The 24638-nt window shown below is 44.8% G+C and overlaps 1 protein-coding gene across 7 annotated transcripts in view; it reads left to right on the top strand.

The window, feature by feature from the left end:
- klhl13 (kelch-like family member 13) overlaps positions 1–24638 on the top strand; it is a 333304-nt gene that overhangs the window by 273049 nt on the left and 35617 nt on the right. For 6 of the 7 annotated variants that reach the window (XM_070883162.1, XM_070883163.1, XM_070883164.1 and 3 more), the window contains one exon: positions 22166–22307. In XM_070883162.1, the coding sequence (XP_070739263.1) occupies positions 22166–22307 (142 nt within the window). Of the gene's footprint in view, positions 1–3909; positions 3931–22165; positions 22308–24638 lie in introns of those variants that run through there. The other variant, XM_070883165.1, reaches the window with a different exon arrangement.

A 24638-nucleotide genomic window follows, 5' to 3' on the forward strand; every position in this document is an offset into this window, starting at 1 on the left:
GCTTTCTTTCTCTTTCTTTTTCTTTTTTTCTTTCTTCTTTCGTCTCTCTCTCTCTCTCTTTCTCTCTCATAAATCATGAGACATTGCTCTTTTTTTTGCCAAACATAGACCAATATAGATTGGCAGTTCATTTATAAACCTCATTAGTGGTTTTATTTGGGTGAAACTTTAATTGCATTATTTTAAATGTAATTGTGCATTATTAAAACAATATTTGGCCAACGCTCAATATATTTTAGGAGTGTGAGCAAAGACACTTTAAATTTCAGGAGCAGAACGCTTTGCACACCAAGATCGAGTGTTTTGCCACCAACTTTTAATGATTTCACTACGGCTGCGATGGAAAAATTGAAAACATTTCAGTCATCAAAATGAAATGCTAGGTAATATATTTTCGTCCATTCATTAATTTAAGTGTAAAGACAGATATGAATTGAAATTAAAATATTCCTGCATACTTTATACTTGTATCTATTGAAATTAGCAAAGGAAGAAAATATAGTCCTAGGGGGTACATGGAGATAGCCGTTCTTTTGATTCCACCTATTTTTGAATGTGCCTGATGTTGGCTAGATTCACTGTCGCAGTGCTGTAGCTGAGATTAGAAACTCAAGAGGTGAGAGATTACAGATCTAAACTTATATCCATCGCATTCAATGGCAGGAAACCTATACACCAAGACACAGTTATGTTCTAGATATGAATTGACATGAGTTTGCTGGTCTAAGTAATGTGGACTAACAACAAGTAACGTTCAGGAGTTGGGAATTGCGGGGGGGCGGTGGGGGGAGGAAAGAGTAACATCTAATAGGTTTGAATGGGTGCTAAGCAACGTTCCCTATAATCCACCCAGTTGCGCAGTTCCCAACTGGTCAAGTGAGGCCGGGACCAGCTTTTGCAATGTTAAAACTCGCCCATGCGCAAAACTGTGAAAGAGCCGCGCATCCCTTAAAGGGGCCACGCGCCCCCCCCCCCCCCAAAAAAAAATTACAGGGAACATTGGTGCTAAGCTGTTCTTTGCAACAAATAGAATCCATGGAGACCCAGATGCGCACTTGTTCACAGCCACAGAATAATAGTCCCAGGATTCATCAGGTTAGTCTTAATGGGCAACATCTTACCACATTAAAAACTGAAATTTTTTTTATTTATTTGAATTGGGAATGCAGTATTGATTTTCTGTTGCTATTTTCAAATGCAGCCGATTTAAGATACTAGAGAGAGTCGAAACCCTTATTTTAAATGCGAATCCCTTTGTTTCTCGCCAAGTAAACCCAAAACATTTATAAATTTATTGCTTTCAAATCATTTCTACTGACATAAGCTTTCTGGAGAAAAAGTTTACACCAGCCAAGTGCAGAAACTATCGGGTAGTGGTGGGCAGGGGTGTCATTACTAGAGTAGCTTAATGCAACTTTGTTCCATTCCTGACTTGTTACCGAAATATCAGTGAAGTTGAGCATTTTAACTGAAGCATGTTGTGGTAAATTAAACAAGCCAGCCCCATACCTTCCTTTCCAGTTGCACTCATCTACCAAGGAATTAGAATACACCGTTTTCAATGGGGACAGTTGGGAAGTTCAAAGCACATGTGCAAATTGTGAATGATTTTTTGAACGTGGTGAGATTTAGGTATGAGATCGCGAGTGAAGCTTTGTCTCACTCCGAAATCGTGTCCATTGCGAGAGTTGACAGTACTGTGATTAAGGTGCCCCAGGGATTGGTGCCAGACCAGTGCTGTGTTTAATTTACATCAATGACTTGGAGTCAGAAACTCAATACAAATTGGTCAAATTTTCAGACGAGACTAAACTAGGGGCTCAATTTTCCCTGAGCCTGTTTTTTAGTGTACTTACCCGAGTTGCACCGCTTCATTACGCTAGCAGATGCTCCAGAAAAACATCTTTGGACTTTCGCCGATGTTTGGTCTCTACTCTGGACCCGAGCAGCATGGCCAGTCATCTTGGGGGTGAAGCCTGCAGTCTGCGCCAGAAAAATGTGCCGGGACGTCTGCGCATGCGCGGTGACAGTTCAGCACGACCCTTGAGTGAAAAGTTGTGTTCAAACTGCCTTTGAAATGGCGAACCTGCCTTAGCACTACAGTGTCGAGCTCCCAACCTACAAACTGCGCTGCAACAGATGATGCCATCAGTACAGCGAAACACTGCAATCACCATATTGTTAAGAGACTGAAGGCTGTTTGTTCAAAATACCACGGCTGAAGGAATAGTTGAGGGACTGTGTTGAAAATAGCTTCATTATTGAAGCCACTCACACTACCTCTTTCATATTCCTTAACAAGAGATTAATTACATTAGGACATACACAATATTGTGACCGTGCTTATTCTTAAAGGGGCTGTATGGCATGCTATTGTTTACTGGGTTGTTGGAGGGTCTGTATGCTCCCTCCGCCCCCCCCAGCCTCCACATTGACTTGCCGCCGTTCTGTGGCTCTGATGCCAACCAGTTCGCTCCCTCCCGCCCCTAGTCCAGGCTGAATGGCTTCCCGCACTGGCCTGCTGCCTTCCCGGATTGAGTGAAGAAAGTTGAATTGGAGTTTGATGCTGAAGGTACAACTTCAATTTTTTATTTCTTATAGAATTGCGGTAGTAATTATTTCTTGATTATTTTAATTGTGTGAACGATGGTTTTGCATGTCTGTTCCCTCTGAGAAGTGGTGTTTCTATTGAATGGATTTTACTTTTCAATGTCTCGTTAATAGCTTTTGTTTGCAAATGCACTCCGCATTGATTTATTTAAGATTGCTAAGGCTTGGTTGGTTCAGATCCAGGTCCTCGCCACTTCCCGCCCCTATCCCAGGCCGAATGGCATCCGATGTACTTATCTGCCGATTTCTTTAACTCTCTGCAAGGGTTTTCTCGAGTAGCCACACCACATATGCTGGCCTATGTAGAAATGGAGTAACGCTTAGCTGGGCAAAGTTGCCTAAGTGGCCAGAACTGGTGTAGGTGGCTGGTAATGCCCCTTTTGAGATGTTTGTCACAATACAGTACGAGTTTAATTTCAATGTCTGTTCCCACAATTTCTTAGTATTGTAAAATATTATTAATCTCCCTATTAACTATATTGGAGGCGGAATTAAAGCGATCAGGGTTTTAAAGCAAAGTCAACATACTATCTCCTGTGACGATGCTCATAATGAGTACTTTGCCATATTTGCTCTTCAGTTTTACAGGGACTGTTGCTGTGGAAACTGAGGTACTATTTCTCTGAAAGGATGCTTTTGTGTAGCAATTATGACAATATATAATGCAAATCCAACTAAGCTCACTCGTACAGCTGGACAGGATGTGTGTGTTTGTATACCATTCTCTTACTCTCTGTACAAGTGCTGTTTGATGTGGGTTATCTGATTTTCCTCATTAGTCCAGTGTAAACAAGCACATTATTTTAAAAAGATTTGAAGAAAGTTTGAGTCGCTGTGATATGTACTGCTTTAGAAATAGATGCACACATGAGGAAAGATTGGATAGACTGGGTTTGTTTTCCTTGGAACAGAGGAGGCTGAGGGGAGACCTTATTGAGGTGTATAAAATTATGAGGGGCCTGGATAGAGTGGATAGGAAGGACCTATTTCCCTTAGCAGAGGGATCAACAACCAGAGGACATAGATTTAAAGTAATTGGTAAGAGGTTTCGAGGGGATTTGAGAGGAATTCATTTCACCCAGAGGGTAGTGGGGGTCTGGAACTCATTGCCTGAAAGGGTGGTAGAGGCAGAAACTCTCACCACATTTTAAAAGTACTTGGATGTGCACTTGAAGAGTCGTAACCTACAGGGCTACGGACCAAGAGCTGGAAAGTGGGATTAGGCTGGATAACCCTTGGTCGGCCGGCACGGACACGATGGGCCGAAATGGCTTCCTTCCGTGCTGTAAATTTCTTTGATTCTGTTCTATGAAGAATATGGTGAATAAAGATTTCTTTCATAGGCATCAGAAAGCTTCACCTTAGGCAGGTTGACCTATGTGAAGAACATAGGGCCCAAGTTTCCACATGATTTGCGCCTGATTTTTAGGAGCAACTGGTGAAGAACGGACTATCTTAGAAATCGCAATTCTCCACATTTTTTTTTCTGCAGTTCTAGTCAGGTAGAACAGTTCTACTTTGGAACAGAATTTTTTCTTCAAAAGGGGGCGTGTTCGGCTACTGACGCCTGATTTCAAAGTTTCCACAGTGAAAACGTACTCCAAACTAACTTAGAATGGAGCAAGTGAAGATTTTTGTAGAACTGAAAAAACCTGTTCCACACATTAAAAAATCAGGCGCAGGTTACAAATTAGGCGTCCAGAACGAGGTGGGGGGCGAAGGGAAGTCATTAAATTCTACAATAAATCCTTATTTATACTTCTACAAATATTATACAAAAAAATCCAACCTGAATAAACATTTATAAGCAAAGAAAAGATTAAATAAACCATCTTCCTACCTGTGTGAAAGTGCTTCAGGCACGGAGAATGCTGCAGTCAGCCTGAGGCGCCCGTTCTTCCCGCGGTGGGGGTGGGGGGGAGAAGGAGGCGCCCGTTCTTTCCCGCGGAGGGGGGGGGAGGAGGCGCCCGTTCTTCCCGCGGGGGGGTAGGAGGCGCCCGTTCTTCCCGCGAGTGGGGATAGAGGCGCCCGTTCTTCCCGCGGGGGGGGGGGGTGGGTGGAGGGGAGAGGACGCGCCCGTTCTTTCCCGCGGTGGGGGGGGAGGCACCCGTTCTTCCCGCGGGGGGGGGTAGGAGGCGCCCGTTCTTCCCGCGGGGGCGGGGGGAGGGAAGGAACGGAGACAGTGAGAAGGCTGCAAATGCTGATGGCAATGTGCTTTCATTTAAAAAATGTTCAAAAATTAAACAGCTACAAAGAACTACAAAAATGGCCGAGTGCCAATGTTTTTTTCACACTGAGCATGCGCCAACGCGCACGCGCAGCGTTGCCGGCAGGAAAAAAACTAATTTAAATAGTACCCGCCCCCTCCCACTTACAAAATCGATGCGAGGCAGACAAGGAGCAGCAGAACGCTCCAGAATCGTGATTTTTTTTTTAGGCGCGAGAAACGGGCGCCCAGCTCGGAGGGGCGCCCGTTTTTTATCGTGTGGAAACGTGGGCCCACAGAGTGTACATTTCATTCCTTTAAAAACATGTGTGCTTATGTTGTTAACTCCAACCTGACACACGATATGTGGTGAAGATTAATTTTATTTCATGGAGAAAATGCGATGGATGATGGAGACCACAATTTTGGAAATCAACAGTGTGGAAGTGTACAATAACTCAGTGCAATATTTCAGCTGATAGTATTTATAGTTCTACTGTTCAGTCAGACTTCGAAAAGGATGTGTGAAAAGAAAACTCCCTGAACACCAATCTTGTTCTGCTCTTGGAGTCTGTCTAAAGAAGTTGAGGAAAATGTAACAGTTGTACAGACGTTAACATTGATTTGGCAGCCATATTGTATGACATGAAGAACTTTTTGTATACCTCCTCTGTGTATGCCTGCTCGTCTCTGACTTTCCTGAAGGCTAACCTTGCATGGTGAACATGAACAATGTGCATTTCATTGTTTGACATTAACAGCGGGTCCATTTCTAGGGCAGCAGTATTTGTGCAGGTGGGTGGTGGGGCGGGGGTAGGTGTCGGCACTGCGCTGTCTCTAGGCTCAATTTTCCCCAAAGCTTTTTTTTTGGTGTACTTGAAGAGTTACGCCTGATTTTTTGGGGTCTAAGTACGCCCAAAAAAATTATTCTAAGGGTTTCCCCGTTGGATTTCTTCATTTTGGCGCGGCTTAACCCGACCTTTAGTTTTGGGGGTGGAGTCTTGATCTGCACCAAAAAGATCGGGCTGCCATGGTAACCAGGGACACAATGTGAGCTGAGGCGGCAAAGTGAAGCATACAGCCAGCTCCCAACACATTAAAAGAATTGAAAAACACATAGCAACCACTTACCTTCAACCCCGCCCGAAGGGCTTGCCAGTCCGATCCCATTCTGGGTACCCAGTCTCCCGGTCCGGTCCAATTCTCAGTTCCCGGTCCCATTCTGCAATTCCTGGGTCTCTCTCCCTTCTCCCTCCCCCCCCCTCCTCTCTCTCTCGCTCCCCATCTCTCTCTCTCTCTCCCCATCTCTCTCCATCTCTCTCTCTCTCTCTCTCGGGTGGGGTTGGAGGTAAGTTGCTGCTATGTGTTCAATTCTTTTACTGTATGTCCGGGCAACTGCTGCGCCGATTTCCTTACTTGCAACAATTTCTTTAACTCTCCACAAGAGTTTTTTGAAGAAGCCACATACACTGGCCTAAGCAGAACTGGAGTAACTCTCAGCTGGCCAAACTTGCCTAAATGGCCAGAATTGGTGTGGGTTACGCCCACTTTGGCTGAAAAAAAAACTGACCGAAAAAAAATCATAACTAACTGAGTTACACTGGTGCAAATTGATCGGGGAAACTGTGGTTTTTCAACTTAGGCCAGAAAGAGCAGCCTGCTCCAAAAAAACAGAGCAAATCACTGGGGAAAATTGAGCCCTCTGTCTTTACCTGTTTTACCTCTGTCTATATTTTTCACAGTGCATGTAAAACTGTGGCTGATAATCCAGTGATAATTCTGCAGGCATCAGGGTAAATTCATCCATCCTGCAGCGGAGAGCCTCCCTTAAAGGGAGCAAGGGTCAGAGTATCTGCAATAGTAGAGTCCTGTCTTGCTTTCAATGTTGGAATGCAACTTTGAAATGTGAATGAGATGTACATGCACCTTCTGGGAGCGAAGTCTCGATAGAAAGATTTTCCTGTCCTGTCAGGTCCACCCATAAAGAACCAATGATGAAAGACCTGCAGGCAATGTCGTTGGGAATGGGCATAGTTGGGAAGTCTTTGCCGATGGTGTTGAATATAATGCAAGTTTCTTTACTGAGCAGTAGCTGAGGGTTGTTTGCATGTGGAGGGTGTCCTTTGAAAGATTTACTTCGTGATTCTCCCTTAGCTATGCTGGCTTACAGAAGAGAATAGTGCGAAAGCAGGTATCCCATCCAACGTGACCTTCCAGCAACCTTAAATGCCAAGCTGCCTTTTTAAAGGTTGGATGTCTGAAATCATGTGAGGAAATCTTCAAAGCACAGGACAACCGAATAATGGGAGATTAGTATTCTGAGACTGTGAGACAACATAATAGCAATCAGATGGATGAACCTAATCTATCCATTCAATCAGATTGCCGTGTCCTCGAGATGTTCTCAATTAGATGTCTATCATCTGTTACCAGATGCACATTATAAATATGTTGACTATCCTAAGCACTATTATTTAAAATATCAGATTATAATTAGTAGAATTTTCATCTCAGTGATATTAACCCTTGCAAAGCAGTGATCAAGTTCCCATCTCCAGGGCCATTGACAAAGTATTTGGTGCTTTTGACACTGTTTTAGCATTGCAGATACATGTGAACGTATTAATTTGCTGAATCTAGGCTTTTCATTGGCTTTAAAGATAGTTTACAGCCAATTAAAATTCTTGCCGGGTTTGACAGGGTCGATGTAGGGAGGATGTTTCTTCTGGCTGGGGCGTCTAGGGGTCACAATCTCAGAATAACAGATCGGCCATTTAGGACTGAGATGAGGAGGAATTTCTTCTGAGGGTGGTGAATCTTTGGAATTCTGTACCTCAGAGGGCTGTGGAGGCTCAGTCTTTGAGTATATTCAAGACAGAGATCGATAGATTTTTGGATATTAAGGGAATCAAGGGATATGGGGATAGAGCAGGAAAGTGGAGTTGAGGTAGATGATCTTATTGAATGGCGGAGCAGGCTCGAGGGGCCGAATGGCCTACTACTGCTCCCAATTCTTATGTTCTTAATTAAAACTTTAAAAAAAATTAAGGTATTGTATGTCCAAGATAGACTGCGGGAACAGGAAGGCAAAGGGGACAGGTGAATTCAAGATTTTATAAAGCACACAATGGGGAAAGGACTGCAGATAAATGGATGGGCAGGATTCCACAGAGTGAGTAGGCAACGTACGGGGAGTCAAGCAGCTGTTAGAGCACTTATCTGGTGAGAGAAGTGTACGTAAATGGCAAAAATATGCATTCTCAGCTTGCATTAATGACGCGTCAATGATCAGGGACTTGTCAAATATATAAACACCTTTGGTATCCATGGTGATTTAAGGTAATGAACATGTGGAACTCCCATCATCAGGATGAAATGTTGGCAACTTCACCACTCTTCATCCATTGCAAACATTCAAAGAAAAAATGCTACCAAACATCTGGAGACAAAATGGGAATTATTGGTTCTTGTGTGCACACGATGCAAGATAATAGAATCTTTTAACATTTTTACTAATCCACATTCCAAGAGCCTTCTGCTTCAGTATCGGATTTTCCCCTGTTTAACAAAGACCTGCATTCATTTAACAACAAATTCTTGTATTTTTTTTGCACCTTTAACATAGTAAAATGTCCCAAGACACTTCACAGGAGCGATTAACAAACAAAATTTGATACCGAGCTACGCAAGGAGATATTGGGATCGATGACCAAAAGTTTGGTTAGAGGCAGATTTTACGAACAATGACGGACAGGGAAAGACCATCTGGACCATCGAGCCTGTCCCACACAATTGCAATACCTTGTGTATCACAACATACACACACCACCCAACCCAAAACCATGTGATCTCCTGGGAGAGGCAAAAAAAACTCCCTGATAAAATAACTGCAGCCAGTTTGGGGGAAAAAATCTGAGAAATTCCTCTCTGACCCATCTAGGCAATTGAAACTAGTCCAGGAGATTACTCTGGCCCTGAATTCTCCCTGCATTACCTACCTTCTGTAAGAGGTGATCTTCACCCCAGCCAGAAACAAATCCAGCTTTCACTTGAAGGAATTCAGCAAGTCCATGTCTACCACAGGGGAGGGCAGCTTGTTCCAGAGGTCGACTATTCTCTGGGAAAAGAATCACCTTCTGACATCTAACCTAGATCTAGCCTTATACAACTTAAATGTGTGAGCCCCGGTCCTGCCTAATCTATTCAATTGAAATAAACTGTTAACTGGAGCATAATCTATTCCCTTCATTATCTTGTATACCTCAATCAGATGTCCCCTAGGTCTGCGCTTCTCTGAGCTATAGAGTCCCAACTCTTTTATCCTATCTTGATAACTAAGATTGTTTAGACTGGGAATTAGTCTAGTACCTCTGTACCCTCTCCACAGCCTTAATATCACTCACCATGTGAGGACACCAAAACTGGACACAGTATTCCAAGTGCGCCCTGAGTAAGGTCTTGTACAAGGACAAAACAGTACGCCTCGTCTTATACTCAATTGTCCTGTGGTCCTCTGGTTTTGAGGAGCATCTTAAAGGAGGAGAGAGGTTTTGGGAGGGAATTGCAGAGGTTAAGCTTAAGTAGCTGAAGCCATGGTCGTCAGTGGTAGAGCGATGAAAATCAGGGATGCGCAAGGGGCTACTGGAGGAGTTCAGAAATCTTGGAGGGTTATAGAATTGGACGAGGTTACAGACATAGAGGGCGAGGCCATGGAGGCATTTGAAAACAAACATGTGAACTTGAAAATCAAGGCATCTCATTAAGTCTCACAGAAGTGTCCTTTCATGCTTCACATGAACGACTTTGAAGAGCGGACATTGTTATGCAGCAGCCATTTTGCATGCAGCAGGATCCTACAAACTGTAATCAGATAAATGACAAGTTCGTCTGTTTTTGAAGATGTTGATTGGGGAGAAGAATGTCAACAAGAACACTGAATTTCCTGATCTTCGCCAAAATGGTACGCTGGAATCTTATCTACTAGTTCAGGCAGATAAGTTTTTGATTTAATGTCTCCATCCAAGTGTCTGACAATGCACTGGAGTGTCAGCCTACATTTTGTGCTCAAGTACTTTTACCAAAACTCTCTGAGCAAAGTATTTCTGATCATGAGAATAGGCTGCACTTACCTCAGTTGGTATCACTTGCCTCTGAATCAGACCGGCATGTGTTCAAGTCCCACTCGAGACGTAAACCCATAATCCAGGCTTGACACTCCAGTGCCGCACCGCCTTTATACTCCAGTCAGAGATGGCCTTTTCCTGATGAGCTGTTCAACCGAGGCCCCGTCTGCCCTTTCTGTTTGTGGGACCTTATTGTGTGCAAATTGGCTGCCGTGGTTCCCATTACAACAGTGACTGCACTTCAATTAATTGGCTGTAAAGCGCTTGAGGGAGTCGTGAGGTCGTGAAATATGTTTTTTTTAAAGTTTTTTGATCACCTTCACATTCAGCATAAAATACCCAGTTGTTTCCAGTCGTACGCCATGGAGTGAGCCATCCTCCCAGTTTCTTTAAGCCAGTAGAGAATTAAATGGACTTCACACGGTTGCAAATACATCACAGTCACATCTTTAATACAATCCATTCATTATAATTTCTTCCCATGGGCCTTAGAGTTACGCTTGGGATACTATTGTATCCCCTTTGCTATTTTACCGGAGACTTTAACCCATTTTAAATAAATAGTTTGAAACCTTTGTTAAAATAGCAGAGTGAGGAATTTCAGTTGAACAGGTTAACCATTTGTACACTGCTGTCCCACAATCCAGTCACCAGATCATAACGCAAATGTTTTCAAGTAATCTAAGTTACTGGGGGAGAGATCCATGAAGACTGCCTCTTTCACTTGTTCTGTGGAACCCTTTTGATAAGCCCTGGAGAATAGCCCTGTGTGTGTTAAATCATGTTTATATTACAGAATGTTTTTCGCTGGGTATGCCAGGCCAATGGTGTTCTGCATTCTGCCTCGATTCTGTTTCAGGGAGGAAATCAGAGCATTGGCAGCAATACTTTTTTAAATTTCAAAATATATATTTTATTCATATAAAAATTTGCACGATACATTGGAAGGCAGTTCAGTACACTTGGATGCGGTCAGCAATTCCATACAATACATTTAGATGCTGACAGCAGTTCCGTTCAATACATTTGCTTGCTTTACATTTCAGGGTACAATCCAGGATACAATGTAATACAGCCATCAAATTACGTTACATGTGGCACTATACAGTCCATGGAACGGGTGAGGGTACAGTTACATTTCTTTACAACATACATTACTAAACAGTTGCTGAACTTGCATTATACATGGCACTGCATAGGTGTTTTCAGATCATGGTGCTCAATGTATACAAAGGTTTACAAGTACAGCCCGAGGGGAGTTTTATACTGATTCCCGCCCCTGAGTTTATCATGGCGGAAGGGCCTTAAACTGTGGCTCTTCCCCACTGTGGCTCTTCCCCACCGTGCCTTTGCGGCGACTGCACCAATTTTTAGTGCGTCCCTCAGCACGTCGTCCTGGATCTTGGATTGCGCCAGTCTGCAGCACGCAGACGTGGATATCTCCTTGCTCTGGAAGACCAGCAAATTTCGGCAAGACCAAAGTGTGTCTTTCACCGCGTTGATGCCCTCCAGCAGCAGATGATGTCTGCCTCGGCGTGTGTCCCTGGGAACAGTCCGTAGAGCACAGAGTCCTGTGTTACGGAGCTGCTTGGGATGAACCTCGACAGCAACCACTGCATCTCCTTCCAGACCTGCCTTGCAAAGGGGCAGTCCCAAAGGAGATGGATGACCGTCTCGTTCACACCACAGCCAACTCGAGGGCAGAGTGCCATGTCTCTGAAACCCCGGCTGTGCATAAAGGATCTGACAGGTAGGGCCCTTCTCACCACCAACCAAGCTACGTCTTGGTGCTTGTGTGAAAGTTCTGGTGATGAGACATTCTGCCAAACGAGTTCGACAGTCTGCTCGGGGAACCGTCTGACAGGATCCATCATCGCCGCCTTTTGTAGGGCGTCCAGGACCTTGCGTGCCGACCACTACTTTATGGCCTTGTGGTCAAAAGTGTTTTTCTTGAAAAACTTTTCCATGAAGGACAGGTGCTGAGGCATGGTCCAACTGCTCGGAGCGTTCCGCGGCAGCCTGGCCAGACCCGTCCTTCGCAACACCGGCGACAGATAGAATTTCAGCACGTACTGACACTTGGCGTTTGCGTACGAAGGATCTACGCACAGGATGAGGGCCACGTTCGGAACGTCCTTTCCTCCCTGGAATTAGGCAGCAGAAAAGTAGTAAGTGAATTTGGAAGAGAGGAAACAAGGATTGGAAAATAGACAACAAGGGAGTTTGCACCACTAAATGGTATATACTTCAATGCAAGGAATATTAGGAATAAGGCAGATGAACTATAGACACTTGGCAGTATGATATATACTGAAACACAACTGAGCTTGCCTGGCACAAGCCAGTAATGCGAAAGGCGTGTAGGGATAAACCATATCTTGGTTGCGGTGACAGCACTGTAAATATAATTGAAGCACAAATCTGATCACGATAATACTCTAGTTCTACTCACTTCAGGACTGGAGAGCTTTCATCACATGACCTCTAACCGTCCTGCTCCTATGCTCCTGCCTGATTGGCTAACCAAAGTAAGAACGAGAACTGATTGGATGTTCCTACTCCCAATCAAATTTTGTTCTGATTGGATAGAACATAAGAATTAGGAGCAGGCATAGGCCATTCGACCCTTTGGCCTGTTCCACCATTCAACAGATCATGAATGAACTTCTACATCAACTCTACTTTCCTGTCCTATCTCCATGTTCCTTGATTCTCGTAGTGCCCAAAAATCTATCGACCTCAGTTTTGGACGACTGAGCCTCCACAGCCCTCTGGGGTAGAGAATTCCTAAGATACGTAACCCTGAGTGAAGAAATTTCTTCTCATCTCAGTCCTGAATGGCTGACCCCTTATTCGGAGACTGACCCCTAGTTCTAGACTCTCCAGCCAGGGGAAGCAGCTTTTCAACATTTATCCTGTCAAGCCCTGCAAGACTTTTATATGTTTCAATGAGGTCACCTCTCATTCTTCTAAACTCAAGAGAAGTATAGGCCTTGTCTACTCAATCTCTCCTCATAGGACGGCTATCTCATCCCAGGAATCAATCGTGTGAAACTTCATTTAAGACGGCAACAGCAACTTGTATTTATATAGCGCCTTTAATGTAATGAAACAGGAGTATTATGAGATTTTAAAAAGGCAAGTATGTCCTTCCTTCGGTAAGGAGACTGCTCCACAACGACATGCAGGCCGAGAGCCTTACCAACGAATCCATTACAGATCCAATTCACATCCGGACCGGGGTCAAACAGGGCTGTGTCATCGCTCCAACCCTCTTCTCAATCTTCCTCGCTGCCATGCTCCACCTCTCTGTCAACAAGCTTCCCGCTGGAGTGTAACTAAACTACAGAGCCACTGGGAAGCTGTTTAACCTTCGCCACCTCCAGACCAGGTCCAAGACCACCCCAACCTCTGTCGTCGAGCTGCAGTACGCGGACGACGCCTGCGTCTGTGCACATACAGAGGCTGAACTCCAGGACATAGTCGACGTATTTACTGAGACATATGAAAGCATAGGCCTTACACTAAACATCTGTAAGACAAAGGTCCTCCACCAACCTGTCCTCGCCGCAGAGTACTGCCCTCCAATCATCAAGATTCATGGCGCGGCCCTGGAAAACGTGGACCATTTTCCATACCTCGGGAGCCTCTTATCAACAAAAGTAGACATTGATGAGATTCAATACCGCCTCCAGTGCAGCCTTCGGCCTCCTGAGGAAAATAGTGTTCCAGACCAGGCCCTCAAATCTACCACCAAGTTCATGGTTTACAGGGCTGTGGTAATAACCGCCCTCCTGTATGGCTCAGAGACATGGATCATGTACAGTAGATACCAAGTCGCTGGAGAAATACCATCAATGATGCCTCCGCAAGATCCTACAAATCCCCTGGTAGGTCAGGTGCACCAACATTAGCATCCTCGACCAGGCCACCAGCATTGAAGCACTACCTACACTTGATCAGCTCCGCAGGGCAGGCCACATTGTCTGCATGCCAGACACGAGACTCCCAAAGCAAAGCTCAGAACTCCTTCATGGCAAACAAGCCAAGGATGGACAGAGGAAACGTTAAAAGGACATCCTCAAAGCCTCCCTGGTAAAGCGCGGCATCCCCAACGACACCTGGGAGCCCCTGACCAAAGACTGCCCTGAGTGGAGGAGGTGTATCTGGGAGGGCGCTGAGCACCTCGAGTCTCATCGCCGAGTGCCTGCAGAAAACAAGCGCAGGCAGCGGAAGGAACGTGCGGCAAACCTGTCCCACCCTCCCTTACCCTCACTGACTCTCTGTCCCACCTGTGGCAGGGACTGTGGCTCTCGTATTGGACTGTGCAACCACATAAGGATTCATTCTGAGAGTGGAAGCAAGTCTTCCTTGATTCCAAGGGACTGCCTATGATGATGGAGCCTTTACATGAAGGGACTGCTGCATGTTGGAGGTCCCAAACTTCAGCTGAGTGTGTCCCTGTTAAGCTGACAGTTAATGATCCCATGTCCTGGCCAGCTTTCCTCCCTCAACCATAAGCACCAAAAATAGATTAATTGCTGATTGTGGGACCTTGCTGTGCACAAAATATTGCCTACTGACAGCATTCGCCACTTAAAGTGCTTCATCCTATTTGAAGTGCTTTGAGATGCCTTGAGAGATGAGCTGCTATCAATGCATGCTCCTTTATTTCGCTGCTTATAGATAACTCGGTGGAGATTCTGCTATATTTGCTGTCGGGCATATGCACTCATTTTTAAACTTTCTGCTCTTCACATCTCTAAGGCGGCGCCCAATTTAAAACCCTGAATGCAGAAACAGGCCAGGGCCTGCATGCGAATAAGCTACCATTCAGACTTTAGCCCTGTTTATGTAAATAATTGATACATATTCACCATCTTGGTTCTCTACACGCAAGTCGTGGGAAACTCCAGCTTGGGAATCGTAATTCCTGCTTCACACACATGCATTCGCGATGTGAATCTACCTTTATTGTGGAAATTCCTAACACAATCTCTGCGTGTTTTCAAAAAGAATGAGAAAAAAAATCTCTTGGTTCAAAGCCAAAATTGTGTGGGAAATTTTCCACTCATTGCCACGAGCACAGAGGGCAAGCTGACTGCGTTGATGTGATCCCTCCCAGAGCACATTGCACGAAGGAGCATATGGTTTAGAGCACTTGGAAAATGTTTGTGAGTAAATTAATTTCCATCAATTCACTGCTCAGGCAGTGCCACAGCTGTGTGCGGATATCAGAATATCAAAAGGTATAATCAGCTTGTTCATTTGTAATTCAAATAGCCCCTGCCTCGTGCCAGTTATTCCTTCTGCTCCTCCAACTGTCGGTTTCAGTTAATTTAATTTGTTTGTTTATTTAATAAAAAAAAGTAACACACAATGCATTAAGATATAATGAAGATCAAGCTGTGCTGATTTCTGTATTTTTCATCATACCAGCAATTAGTTTAACACAAACTTTGCCACGTGTCAGAACAAGCGTTAAACCTTATAGCAGGAGTTTTAATGAAGTACAGATATGAAAAGAGGAAAGACTTGCATTAATACAGCACAAAGCACACCGCATACTTGCATCGAAACTGTTCTGATGTGCACTTGGCAAATGCAGCCACCATTTTTCCCACCAGATCCCACCGACAAAAATGACAGGAGTGGAGTGGGGAGATCTGTTTTTGCTCGAATGATTGAAGATTTTGGGGAGAGATGGCTGCCTTTGTTATGTAGAATTACACCGATGAAGGTTGAGGGAGGAATGTTGACCAGGATCTGTCTGCTCTTCCTTGAATAGTGCCATGTGATCTTTAATGCCCATGTGAACCACTAGAACAAGCTTTTTAATTCCTCATTCAAAGGACGGTGCTGGTGACCCTTGGTGCTACACTGTTGTGTCAATCTGGGTCAGGAGCTCAAGTCCTGCAGTGGGCTTGAACTCAATCTTCTGATTGAAGGGCAGCACTGGTACCAATTGAGTCGTGTGTGTGTATGATATATGCCTTGCATGTTCCTTATTCAGAATTCGTACAACTACTTTTGAACCTAGGGGTTCAAATACATAATTCCTTGAAATTGTGACTGCAGGTAAATAAAAGCAATTAAATAAAGCCAACAGCATTTTGAGTTTTACAACAACAACTTGCATTTATATAGTGCCTTTAACATTCTAAATAAGGAACATGCAAGGCATATAACATGAAGCACTTCACAGGAGTGTTATCAAACAAAATCTGACATCAAGCCACATGAGATATTGAAGCAGATGAGAGGGTAAGTTTTAAGGAGCATCTTAAAGGAGGAGAGAGAGAGAGGAAAAATATTAAAGCGTAGATTCACCATTATGATGCTAAAGGTGAGAAACTATAGGTATGAGGAGAATGTTGAGATACTGAGACTATTTCCACTGGAGCAGAGAAGGCGCAGAGAAGATTTAATAAAGGTATTTGATTTGAAATGGTCGCTGAGAGTGAGGAGAGAGGTTGGGAGAAATTCCTTCACACAAAGGGTTGTTGAAGTATGGAATGCTTTGCCACAGGGAGTGGATAAGGCAGAGATACATATTGGCAGTAGAGAACAATACAGGGCTATGTGGAGAGAGTGAGGCACTAGTTTTGGATTGCTCTAATAAAGAACCAACGCAGAAACATTGAGCCAACTGGCCTTCTGTGTTGTAAACTTCTATCGTTCTTTGGTACAATTTCAAAATATAACAGCTGCCATATACCTTCACATCTGTAGTCCAGGTTGCTGATCAGCTGTCAGGATAATTTTATGAATTGCAGTATGATCCAAAACAGTATCAGTTAAAAGCCAATAGGAGTTCACTCTGACCGTCCCCAATTTCAGGAATGTTGCAAAGTGCTGGAAACTACCCATTTAAAATATTTTTATTTATATAAATTTTGGGTAATTTATACAGATTTAATGTTACATTTCTGTGATTTCTACTTTCAGTCCTAAAGGTTAGAGGAGACCGGATGCAAATTACTGTCATTTTTCATAATCTATCGGGTCTCAGAATAATGGGAAGAGGAAGGGAATGGAGCATTTTTAAATCTTCCATACAGATCAATTAAAGGGAGAAAATTTATCTAAATCTAATCCCGATCTTATTTATGGTTTATGAGCAATCTTACATGTGGGTTCAAGTCCCATTCCAGGACTTCAGCACTAAATCTAGGCTGATACTTCAGTGCATTACTGAAGGAGTGCTGCGGTGCCGTGTAACAAGTGAAACTTTAAACCAAGTTCCTATCGACCTGCTCACATGGATGTAAAAAAGCCTGTGGCACTATTCAAAGAAAAGCAGAGAAGTTTTCCTGGTTTCTCAGCTAACATCAATTCTTCAAGATCTGGCTTCAAGGTACTCAGGAAAAGGTAGGGAAGGAAAAATCGGAGGGGTCGGGATGGCAATATTGATCGAAGAAACTTTCGAGTACTGGAAAGGGATGATGTAGTTGAGGCAAAAGCAAAATACTGCGGATGCTGGAATCTGCAATGAAAACCGAAAATGCTGGAAATCTCGGCAGGTCAGGAGCATCTGTGGAGAGAAAGCAGAGTTAACGTTTCGGGTCAATGACACTTGGTCAGAACTGGAGAGTGTTGGAAAAGAACAGATTCTTAACGAGCACTGAAAGAGGGAGGGGAAGAAAGAAGGAAGGTCTGATAGGTTGGAAGGTTAGAAGACAAAAGAGACTGGCCCAAATTCAAATGCTAATGCCAGGAGTTAGAAAAACATTGGTCGAGATAGGGTGTGACTGGTGGGATAATGACCAACTGCCATTAGAGACCAGGAGAAAGAAAGAAACCGGCTCTGAGGGGGGCGAGGGGGTGGGGGCGGACGGCAGTGAAAGGGAGCCAAAGATTGGCTGTTTCCAGTCCACAATGGCCAAATCACCTCTCAGCAAAGTTGGCTTTTCCCCAATTTAGAATTTTTATTCCTGGCCTATCCTTTTCCATATGTATATGGACTTTCAAAAGACGGTTGACAAAGTGCCACATAGTAGACTTGTAAGCAAAATGAAAGCCCATGGGATTAAAGGGACAGTGGCAGCGGGAATACAATATTGGCAAAGGGACAGGAAGCACAGAGTGGTGGTGAACGGTTGTTTTCAGATTGGTGGGAAGTGTACAGTGGTGTTCCCCAAGGGCTGGTATGAGGACCACTTCTCTCTCTCACATATTTTAATGACCTGGACTTGGCTGCACAGTGCATAATTTCAAAGTTTGCAATATCATGAAACTCAGAAGTGATGCATTTTTTTGTAGGAAGAATGAGGAGAGACAATACAAACTAAAAGGTACAGTTTTGAAGGGGATGCAGGAACAGAGATACCTGGGGGTGTATGTATACATCTTTGAAAGTGGCAGAACAAGTTGAGAAGGCAGTTAAAGCATACGGGATCCTTGGCTTTATAGAGGCATTGGGCACAAAAGCAAAGAAGTTATGCTAACCTTCTGTAAAACACTGGTTAGACCTCCGAGAGAGTATGGTGTTCAGTTCTGGGCTTTAGGAAGGATGTCAAGGCCTGAGAAAGGGTGCAGAAGAGATTTACTAGATTGGTACCAGGGATGAAGGATTCAGTTATGTGGATAGACTGGAGAAGCTGGGGTGGTTCTGCTTAGAGCAGATTTGATAAAGGTGTTCAAAATCAAGATGGGTTTTGATGAGTAAATAAGGAAAGACTGTTTCCAGTGGCAGAAGCGATGGCAACCAGAGCACATAGATTTAAGGTGATTGACAAAAGAACCAGAGATGCAGAGACATTTTATTTTACGTGGCGAATTATTGTGAATTGGAATGCGCTGCTTGATAGGGTGGTGGAAGCAGATTCAATAGTAATTTTCAATGAGGAATTGGATAAATACTTGAAGGGGAAGCATTCATAGGGCTACAAGGAAAGAGCAAGGGTGTGGGATTAATTGGATTGCTCTACCAAAGGGCCAAGACAATCACGATAGGCCAATTGACCCCCTCCTGTGCTGTATTATTCTATGAAAACCAGCAAAACAGATTAACTGCTCATTTGTCTCATCTGCTGTTTGTGGGACTTTGCTGTGTGCAGATTGGCTGTCGTGTTTATCTACATTACAACAGTGATGTACACTTCAAAAGTAGTTCATCGACTGTAAAGTTGTTTGGGGCGTCCAGTGGTTATAAAATAAGCCATATAAATTCAAGTACCACCTTCCGTTACTCATTTTTTCTGGGGTGAATCTGGCTTATTTTCTTTCAGCCTCTGCAGCTTTTCCACAAGTCAGGGAGTGGTAATTCTTTTTAAATAACATTGCACCAGCTTAAGCGCTTTGTTTTTGTGGGCTGCAGTGCAATGAAGCCTTGCGAGCTACATAAGGGCCCGGAATTTGTGGTGAGCGGCAAAGCAAAGGCGTTCACCGCTGGCCCTGAACAAGGCTGCCCACAGAGATTTCTGTGGCGAGAAGTTTGCCTTTTCCGACGCACAGATGATTTCAGTGCAGCATAGTGGGGATCCCCTAGCACGATCTGAGATGTCAATAAGCAGTCAATCACATTGCAGAATTCTCACAGACAGGGAACCAGGAAATGAAGAAGCTGCTTTTATTCGGATTTCTTAAAAGTTTTACAGAGAGCAAAACAAAGATTGGGGTGCTTGCATGGAGATACGGTAGATCCTGAACAAACTTTTTTAAAAATGTTAAAAATATGTTTTATTAAGTTTCTAAAAATGTTTAATTTTTATCATAATGGAGAAATTTGATGTTTGTTTAGCAGTCAGTACGCTGTCAAATCCCCAGTTACACTTAATCCAACAAGGCTTAACATTTAATGGGGTATTTAACAGCGATATTACTGCCCAAGTTTTCGTCAGTTTCACTGATTACTCTGATTGGCGGCTATGACAGGAGAGGGGTTGTTACAGCGCAGCCAGTGGCGGAGCAGCAAATGACTGACCGCAACTTCCTGATTTCCGGCTTTAGACCCGCCTACCCCAAATCCTGAAGTTGCGGTCTGTTTCAAGGGTCAACAGACGAACACTGTTAATTTGCCGTCATTACCCACTGCTAATTCCGGCGCATTAAGTTTCAGTCTACATTCTAGTTAATTTTTATATGTCCCAAGTTCCAAGACCTTGGTGTTCTGATTTTTGATTTGGCCATCAACGAGATAGCAGCCCCAAGAATGGTGCTTTTCAAACATCCTGGCCCACAAAATTGAAACAGGATAATAAACCTGTGAGAAATAAAAGTGCACATATTTATTTCAGTGCTTTGTTGATCAGATTACTAGATCTCATTGACTGAAAGCTGACCTTGGGCTGTAGCTTAGACATCCCTAACCTTGGGCCCAAGTTTCCACACGAAAAAAAACGGGCGCCCCTCCGAGCTGGGCGCCCGTTTTTCGCGCCTAAAACGGCGCCTAAAAAAATCCTCGGTATTCTCCACCTACTTACAGGTCCTGTGGCACTCGGCGCAGCCAGCACGAGCTGTGGTCGGGCGGAGCCAGGTCCCTGCGCTGAAAACAGTACCGGGACCTCTGCACATGCGCGCTACAGTCGGCACGCAAGTGCAGTAGCTCCAGGCGCGGAACTGTGTGGGAGGGGCCCGAAGCACGCAGCCCCTAGCCCTGGCCCAATGGCCTCACTGGGGCTGCGTGAATGAGGCTCCTCCCACGGCCAGCTCCTGCTCCCTGCCCGACCAGACCCGACACCCGCTCCCCCCCGGACCTGACACCCGCAACCCACTCCCCCACCCCAGACCCGACACCCGCTCCCCCCCCCAGCCACGACCCGACCCCCGCTTCCCCCCCCCCCCCCCGCCCCGACCCGACCCCTGCTTCCCCCCCCCGACTGACCCGACCCGCGCTCCTGTTCCTCGACCCGACTCTCCCCCCTCCCCCCTCTCTCTCCCTCCCCTCTCTCTCTCCCCCCTCTCTCCCCCTCCCTCCCCCCCCTCCTCTCTCTCTCTCTCCCCCCCTCCTCCTCTCTCTCTCTCTCTCCCCCCCCCCTCCTCCTCTCTCTCTCCCCCCTCCTCTCTTTCTCTCTCCCCCCCCTCCTCTCTCTCTCTCCCCCCCTCCTCTCTCTCTCTCCCCCCCTCCTCTCTCTCTCTTCCCCCCCCTCCCTCTCTCTCTCTCTCTCTCTCTCTCCCCCCCCTCCTCTCTCTCTCTCTCTCCCCCCTCCTCTCTCTCTCCCTCCTCCCCCCTCTCTCTCCCTCCCTCCCTCCCTCCCTCCCTCCCTCTCTCTCTCTCTCTCTCTCCTCCCCCCTCTCTCTCCCTCCCTCCCTCCCTCCCTCTCTCTCTCTCTCTCTCTCTCCCCCTCCCGCTCAGCGGCACGAACGGCTGCAGAATTCTCCCTGGCTGAGGTAGGAAGATGGTTTATTTAATCTTTCCTTGGCTTATAAATGTTTATTCAGGTTGGATTTATTTGTATAATATTTGTAGAAGTATAAATAAGGATTTATTGTCGAATTTAATGAGTTCCCTTCCTCCCACCTCGTTCTGGACGCCTAATTCGTAACCTGCGCCTGATTTTTTAATGTGTAGAACAGGTTTTTTCAGTTCTACAAAAATCTTCACTGGCTCCATTCTACTTTAGAGTACATTTTCACTGTGGAAACTTTCAAATCAGGTGTCAGTGGCCGGACACGCCCCCTTTTGAAGAAAAAATTCTGTTCTAAACTAGAACTGTTCTACCTGACTAGAACTGCAGAAAAAAAAATGTGGAGAATTGCGATTTCTAAAATAGTCCGTTCTCCACCAGTTGCTCCTAAAAATCAGGCGCGAATCATGTGGAAACTTGGGCCCCTTGAGTTTACAGTTTCTCAGAGTGAAGCACAGGGAGCTTCCAGTGATCGATTGCAATGGATTTTCTAAATATATTTTTCTCTTTACAGTCCCTTTCAGTTTAAGTAGATTCTATATATTCAGCAGTTTTCTTTTCTGCTGATTGGTACCAAAGTATTTTATGTAATCAGTTTTTCCTGCCTTGTATTCTCGCAACTCAGAGTTATTCCATCGAGCGCACAATAATGATTCGAAGTAACTTTCGTTTGATGTACACTTTCTATTAATGTTAAGGTTTACAATTAAAATGTGCTAACCTTTGTGGAGCTGTATCATGGAATAGTGCGAAAGTGCTGAGCTGTTGAAAGGATGGCATGCCAGGTTGTTTTACTGCTTGCTAAATTTAGTCTGTGGTGTACACTGCTTTCATTTAGTCTCGAAAGTACATTAATTTCTCCTTTGCAATTTCTGCAGATCGTTGGTTGAGGAGGAAGATCCTCATCTGAAAGTGTCCTTGGCAAGTGGAGACATGGGTGTGACGACCCATTTGCAGTCTTCAAAGACGGGCAACACTCGCTTCTTCACTAGCAACACCCATAGTTCTGCAGTGTTACAGGTATGCCGTCTGTTTATAGTTTGCACCAGTGGGAGCCTAATGGTTGCTATTTTGTATTTCCTAGCCTTCCAGATGCAGATCTTATAAATCACTGCTCATCTGCTTGTAGTTAGATAACACAATCTCTGCTTTACCAGATCGTGGCCAGCAAAGAGTGTGCATATGTTCCAAAAGAGTCCATGCCTGATCATTCAAAAAATCCCACTCTTATTTAATATGTCGCCATACTTAATAGAGTCCTTGTTTCAGACTAATGCTCCAGTGAATACCCTTGCCAGTCTTGAATCTCTCAAGTGCTGTTTATACTGTCGTTTGCCATTTCTGCTGCATGCATCTAGAGTGCAACCAGTTTAGACACACTCCAAGTTACTGGGCCATGTTGATTGGCCTTCGTTTTTCTGGGGAGATCAGAGTGACATGCAACCGCAAACCTGTTTCTTCATATTGGTTTATGGCCCGTAATGCTTTGTCGGCTTCTTCATAAATGCGAATTACAACTGTGGGATGACGAGCCATTTAAGGGAATACCTTTAATGTAGGGGGAAAGAAATGAACGTCTCAGCTCTCCAGAGTTTTGTTGCTTTTATTAAAAGTTATAAATGATACCTCAAGATAGACCCATCATTGACGCAGCCACCTGTGCATGTGCTGAGCGCTTGTTATTGGAAAGTGAATTTGCACGTTGTGAACAGTACCATTGCCACAAATTGTAAAACTGCTTCAGGCAATCCAGGTTAGAATCAGGATCATACTGTCTTTGAAATTATTGGGCTCACGTTTCGGACCCCCGCTAGAACGGCGCACATCGGAGAGGCCCGCCTAATTTGTAGAACAGAAATTGCGCCGAATACTTACCTCTCGATTCTCCGATATCTGTAGGCCCGTTTCCAGCTCGGCTCGGCGCAGCGCAGCAGGAGCTGCTGGGGGCGGAGCTACAGCCCTGCGCTAAAAACAGTGCCGGCAGCTGCGCGCATGCGCGGTAGCTCCTGACCCTCCCAGCACGTCCTGTCTCCGGGCGACGACCCTATCCCTGGCCGAAGGGACGTCGCCCCTATCCTGCGCCGAGTGGCCTGACTGCCCTTACCTCTTCCGCAGCGGCCCGCCTGGCATCTCCTGGGGGCAGGCCCCGACCGAACGCCTTGTCAGTGGCGGGGCCTGCCCGCCTAGCATCTCGCTGGGGGCGGGCCCCGCCCGAAGTCCTCGGTGGTCCGGCAACTCCTGGGGACGGGCCCCGCCCGAAGCCCTTGATGTTGCCGGCGTCCTCATCGGCAGCGGGGTCCATCCACCCGGCATCTCCTGGGGGGGGGGCTCGGTCCCAGCAAGCTGTTGGACGGCTCCCGGTGCTGCAGTAGGTGAGTAGAAACTTTAAATGTTTTATTTATTGATTTTTTATTATTTTTGGGGGGATTTATTGGTTGACTTATTGATTTATTTATCATTTATTATTATTTGTAAAAGTGTCTTTATTTGTAAAAGTGAAGTGTTTAATGCTTGTAAAATCCCCTAACTTCACTCTCTTTTAACTTCCCCCCCCACAATCTCTCGCTCCCTGCGCCTAATTTATAAAGTGTAGGCAAGGTTTTCTGAGTGTACAAAAATCTACACTTACTCCATTCTAAGTTAGTTTGGAGTAAGTTTTCGTTGCCTAAACTTGCAAAACAGGCGTAAGTGGCTAGACCGCCCCTTTTTGGAAAAAAAAACTTTTAGAAAAGTTTCATTTTCGAACTCACTAGAATTGGAGCAAACTAAATGCCGAGAATTGCAATTTCTAATCTACTCCATTCTAAACTAGTTGCTCCAAAAAAATAGGAGCAACTCAGGTTGAAATTTGAGCCCATTCAAGTTCAATTTTGGGTACCTTAATTACAAAAACCACTTGTACGATTGGGCAGTCATGTTTAAAAAGGTGCATCTTCCACACGGGATTCGTTTGGCATTCTTTTTCAACATAGATTGTACATTGTAATAGCTTTTTACTGTTAACGTATAACTGGTACAAACACGTATTTTTAATGTGGTCAAGAACCAAATCTTGTATTAACTTTGAGCTGGCCTACTGTAGTTTCCACATTTAATACACAGCTCTCGTTGGAACGCAGTGGACATCACAGCAATATTGGGGATATTACAGTGGTCATTGCATAGAAAATTACAGTGGTCATTGCGTAGAAAAATCATATGGCAACCACCATATTATTTGAAGAAGAACCAGAGTGACTCTCCTCTCCTCTTTTTCCTCCACCCACCGTCCCCCCCACCGCCCCAAATCATCAAACCCTCAGCAACACTTTTCCAGTACAATGAACACTACTGCCAAAAGATTCTTTACTA

The sequence above is a fragment of the Pristiophorus japonicus genome, chromosome 6 (assembly GCF_044704955.1).
Source record: "Pristiophorus japonicus isolate sPriJap1 chromosome 6, sPriJap1.hap1, whole genome shotgun sequence".
Lineage (NCBI taxonomy): Eukaryota > Metazoa > Chordata > Chondrichthyes > Pristiophoridae > Pristiophorus > Pristiophorus japonicus.